A 4,992-nucleotide genomic window follows, 5' to 3' on the forward strand; every position below is an offset into this window, starting at 1 on the left:
AATATATTTTTATAATAAATTAATTTGGAGCTATAAATATGAATATCATTTATTAGAAACTTAGCTAAACGTGAACCATTTTAACCGGTGTGTGCGCAATTTATAGTTACATTCTTCTCTGGATGGGGGGAGTAATAAGCACTGTAATTTTGTGGTGACAGCTTTAATCGTGCCTGTACTGGTACTATATTCTGCGGAAATGCAATAACGGTGTTGGGATAAAGACACGGCTGTGGGGTGGGCCAGCAGAATTTTTCAAATGCATCCAATCGTCGCTAACTTATCTGCATCCGCCTGCGGCCTGCCTTTTGCGCACAATCCTACTGTCACGCCCACTTTAGCCGGCCCTTTACTTCGCCAAAGTTGATCAACACCCAGAACTAAAGGCAAGCAAGAGGATGAAAAAGCTGACGAGGCACTACTCCACCTCAGCCGGTAGTAAAAAGGTCCAAGAAAGAAGAGAACAAGATGAGCAAGCATGCATGCGCTTTAGTTTCTGCCCTAGCTCACCTCAGTCATCTCATCGATCGCACAAAAAGCACCCAAAATTTACCTTATCTATCTATCCAAGAACAGTGGTAGCAATAGTAAAAAGAAAAGTGGTGGTATGGTAGCCAGCATGCATCCCCTCCTCCTTTTGCAGGTTATAACCACAACAAGGCCACCACCAGATTGCTGTGTTTGTGTAGCAACAACAGCACAAGCCCATTTGCTGGCACTACACCGTAGTATGCATGTTGTTGGCTCCTGGCGCGCCGGTGGTGGTTTAGATGGATACACTGTTTACGTTGGTTAGCCTCCACCAGCATCACCAACAGGCAGCAGCAGCAGCAGCGTCCTCCTCGCCGGACCAGCACCACCAGTCCCCCTACAGCTCCCGCTCCACCACGTCCCGCAGCAGCACCACCTCCACCGGCTCACGCTCCTCCCCTTCCTCCTACCACACCCACAACCACCACTACTACTCCCACTCCCACTCCCACTTCCACTACAGCAGCAGGCGGCGGCTACTACTACGACAACCCTGCCGGCAGTGGCAGCGGTGGAGGATCCGGCGGCGGCTACTACTACGACCACCACCAGCCGGCGCCGTACCAAGAAGAATGCGGCAACGACCACCGCTTTTACATGGATGAAGACTTCTCCTCCTCGTCCTCGTCGCGCCACTTCCAGTCGCGCGCGGCCCCGCCGGCGGCGCCGCCCTCGTCGTCTCCCGCGCCCACGCCACCGCATCAGCAGCCCGCGTCCACGTCGTCCGGCGCCGCCGGTGGCCACCTGTTCGAGGCGGCAGACTTCTCGTTCCCGCAGGTGGATATCGACCTCGACTTCAGCTCCCCCGCGTCGTCCTCCGGCGCGGGCGGCGGGGGCGGGACCGCCGCCGCCTCGTCGTCCTCGGGCGGTGGCGGCGCCGGGCGGTGGGCCGCGCAGCTGCTGCTGGAGTGCGCGCGCGCCGTGGCCGCCCGCGACAGCCAGCGCGTGCAGCAGCTCATGTGGATGCTCAACGAGCTGGCGTCGCCGTACGGGGACGTGGACCAGAAGCTGGCGTCCTACTTCCTCCAGGGCCTCTTCGCGCGCCTCACCACCTCCGGCCCGCGCACGCTGCGCACGCTCGCCGCCGCGTCCGACCGGAACACGTCCTTCGAGTCCACGCGCCGCACCGCGCTCAGGTTCCAGGAGCTGAGCCCCTGGGCGTCCTTCGGCCACGTGGCCGCCAACGGGGCCATACTCGAGGCGTTCCTGGAGGCGGCGGCGGCGGCCGGGGCGGCGTCCTCTTCCTCCTCCTCCTCGTCTTCGCAGCAGCCGCCGCGGCTGCACATCCTGGACCTCAGCAACACCTTCTGCACGCAGTGGCCGACGCTGCTGGAGGCGCTGGCCACGAGGTCATCGGACGACACGCCCCACCTGTCCATCACCACCGTGGTGCCCACCGCCGCGCCGTCCGCGGCCGCGCAGAGCGTCATGCGGGAGATCGCGCAGCGCCTCGAGAAGTTCGCGCGCCTCATGGGCGTGCCCTTCACCTTCCGCGCCGTGCACCACGCGGGGGACCTCGCGGAGCTGGACCTCGACGGCCTCGACCTCCGCGAGGGCGGCGCCACTACCGCGCTCGCGATCAACTGCGTCAACGCGCTGCGCGGGGTCGCGCCGGGAGGCGCGCGGCGGCGTGACGCGTTCGTCGCGTCGCTCCGCCGGCTCGAGCCGCGCGTGGTCACCGTCGTGGAGGAGGACGCCGACCTCGTGGCGGCATCCGAGTCGTCGTCGGCCGAGGAAGCAGCCAACACGGAGACGGAGGCGGCGTTCATGAAGGTGTTCACCGAGGGCCTCCGCTTCTTCTCGGCGTACATGGACTCCCTGGAAGAGAGCTTCCCGAAGGCGACCAACGAGAGGCTCGCGCTGGAGAGGGCGGCGGGGCGTGCCATTGTGGACCTCGTGTCCTGCCCGGCGTCGGAGTCCGTCGAGAGGCGGGAGACGGGGGCGTCGTGGGCGCGGCGCATGCGGTCGGCCGGCTTCTCTCCCGTGGCGTTCAGCGACGACGTGGCCGACGACATGCGGTCGTTGCTGCGCCGGTATCGGGAGGGATGGACCTTGAGAGAGCCAGGCGCGGACGACGGCGCGGCGGCCGGGGTGTTCCTCGCGTGGAAGGAGCAGCCCGTGGTGTGGACGAGTGCGTGGAGGCCATGATCGTGCATCAGAGATCGTGCTCGATCGGCAGAACAGCTAGCTATAGCATAGCGCATGCATGCTCGCATGCATTGATCGTGTGAGTGAGTGGCGGCAACACGTACTAGGAGCAGAAGGTAGCTGTGCTTTTTTTCACTTATTAATTGGAGGATGGATCTTAGCACTGTTTACCACATTACTTAGGTTTTCCCAGGGACGTAAGTATGTAGGGATCGGAGAAGCTAAAGATCAGATGTTTATTTTTTTAATTAGAAATTTGGGAGGAATTAATTGATCGACATTGTTTAAAGATCGGAGCAGCATAAACGCATGCATATTTGGGCGTAAGTGTGTAGGTTAGTTCTTCATATTCTTCTCTCCACGCATTTTTGCAGCCAGAGTAAGTTGCGTTGGTATCATGGTTTGATGTGTTATACTTTATAGTTCCTTTATTTTTCTTCTTTTGATTTAGTAGTACTCTCTCCATTCACAAAAGTGCAATTTTCGTTTGTCGAGAAGTCAAACCTATTTGAACTTTGACTGAGGTCATGTAAAAAGGTGCTATAAGATTCTTATACAAATAAGTATCATTAATTAGTTATAGAATATATTCTTATAATAAATTTATTTGGAGACATAAATGATGATACTGTTTACGGTAAACTTAGTCGAACTACACGAATTCTATAATTGCATTCTTTTGTGAACGGAGGGAGCATCTTTAGTTTTTTATCGGTTAAAATTGACTCTTCGATCAGTCGTGCATGGATGGTTATCTCGTCATGCCATTCGTTTGGACTGATGCAAGCAACCCGTAGCTTGTCGCCTCCATCTGATGTGTTTGGCAGCTGAGATCCTGTTTGCCGAGTCTTGACAAGATTTGCATGTAATGGACCAACAATTGCACGGATTACTTCTATTATTCTATACTTTTCAAACATCGTATCCATTCTATACTATACGATGTTATAACTTGTTCCTCATTAGCATTTCTCTCCTCTAGCATTTATATATATGTGCATGGTGAGGCCTTCTTCTATATATGTGCATGAGATGAAAAACGGAAGATATATATGACACAATGGACTGCTGCCCTGGATTGTTTTAGGTTGCTATAACTTTAGTTGCAAGGATTCTCTCGTAGGCACGTCATATAATTCTCTCACTTTTAATGAAACACGTTCTTGGGCACATTCATGAAAAAACATACAGATCATACAATTATATTAGGTACAAATAAAAGAATATTAAGCCTGGTTCATATATATCATGGTTTATATCCATGATTATGTTACGCGATGGGTTACCCAAAAAATTCCATACATACGCAATGTTCTTGGAGCAAATTAACCGAGGGTACTTATGTAGTTGTGCCTTTGACAAATGGCACCTATATATGTTTGCCAAGGACTAATTAATATAATGCTTCGGTTGCCAACAGCTAATATATAATCATCTGTTATCCTATTTTGTTTGTGTTGTTGGATCTTTCAATTTTGTTCTGTATAGTCGAGTATCTTTTTGAGTATATTGGTAGGGCGCCTATGCTGGCCTTGATAATATATATATACGATATGTACGTTATTAGTACTCTTAGTTAATTTGCTCCTTTTAGGTACTGATGCATACATCAAATAAGAGTGGTTGAAGACTTGTATTCGTTGAGATCTGTTGGTTCTGTCTCTCAGAGAGTTGCTTATATATATAAGGGTAGGGTGTGTGTACGTATGTATCCATGGAGTGGATATACATTCATATATATATGTGTATATGAGTGTCTGTATCAGTACTACTAATATCCATAAAAAACCATTATGACACTAACCAGCAGCACCATTTCTGCTACAAATCACAACAGTAACACAACTGAATATAATTTGAAAATAATTGATATATGCATCTAACCATAACAATCACAGTTGTTAGAGTCAAAGTCCATGTTTTTTTGCATCTTACGGATGACCTTTAATTTTCGTATGGCTATATTAATGTTAAACATATAGTATGTGTTGTCAGTTAGACTTTGTAATAATTTTGGACCGATATCTCTTCCTTAAAGGGGTCCGAAGCCAGATTTTATCCATTACTATCTAAAAAAATAACAATCACATGTTTTATGAGTTCCAATTCAAAATATTAGCATGGTAAGAACGCCACCTAGCTAAGTCCCCATGCATATTTGCATGCAATTATTTATGAGCTGAGCGGCCAACGGCTTTAGCACTGTTTAGTATGGCCCACTACTAGAAAATGATTTTAGGAGATAGGATCAAATCATTTTTTGGAGGCAGCCATATCTAGCGACCGTATCCATAAATAGTCAGGGGTCTCTTG

General features: G+C 50.8%; 1 protein-coding gene across 1 annotated transcript; it reads left to right on the forward strand.

The window, feature by feature from the left end:
- The first annotated feature begins 701 nt into the window (after positions 1–701).
- LOC136494160 (protein SHORT-ROOT 2-like) lies at positions 702–2,686 on the forward strand. Its single transcript, XM_066490323.1, is given in 2 exon segments — positions 702–998; positions 1,000–2,686. Coding segments are annotated over 2 exon segments (1,908 nt in total). The 5' UTR covers positions 702–770; the 3' UTR covers positions 2,680–2,686.
- The last annotated feature ends 2,306 nt before the right edge of the window (positions 2,687–4,992 follow it).

The sequence above is a fragment of the Miscanthus floridulus genome, chromosome 1, assembly GCF_019320115.1.
Source record: "Miscanthus floridulus cultivar M001 chromosome 1, ASM1932011v1, whole genome shotgun sequence".
Classification (NCBI taxonomy): domain Eukaryota; kingdom Viridiplantae; phylum Streptophyta; class Magnoliopsida; order Poales; family Poaceae; genus Miscanthus; species Miscanthus floridulus.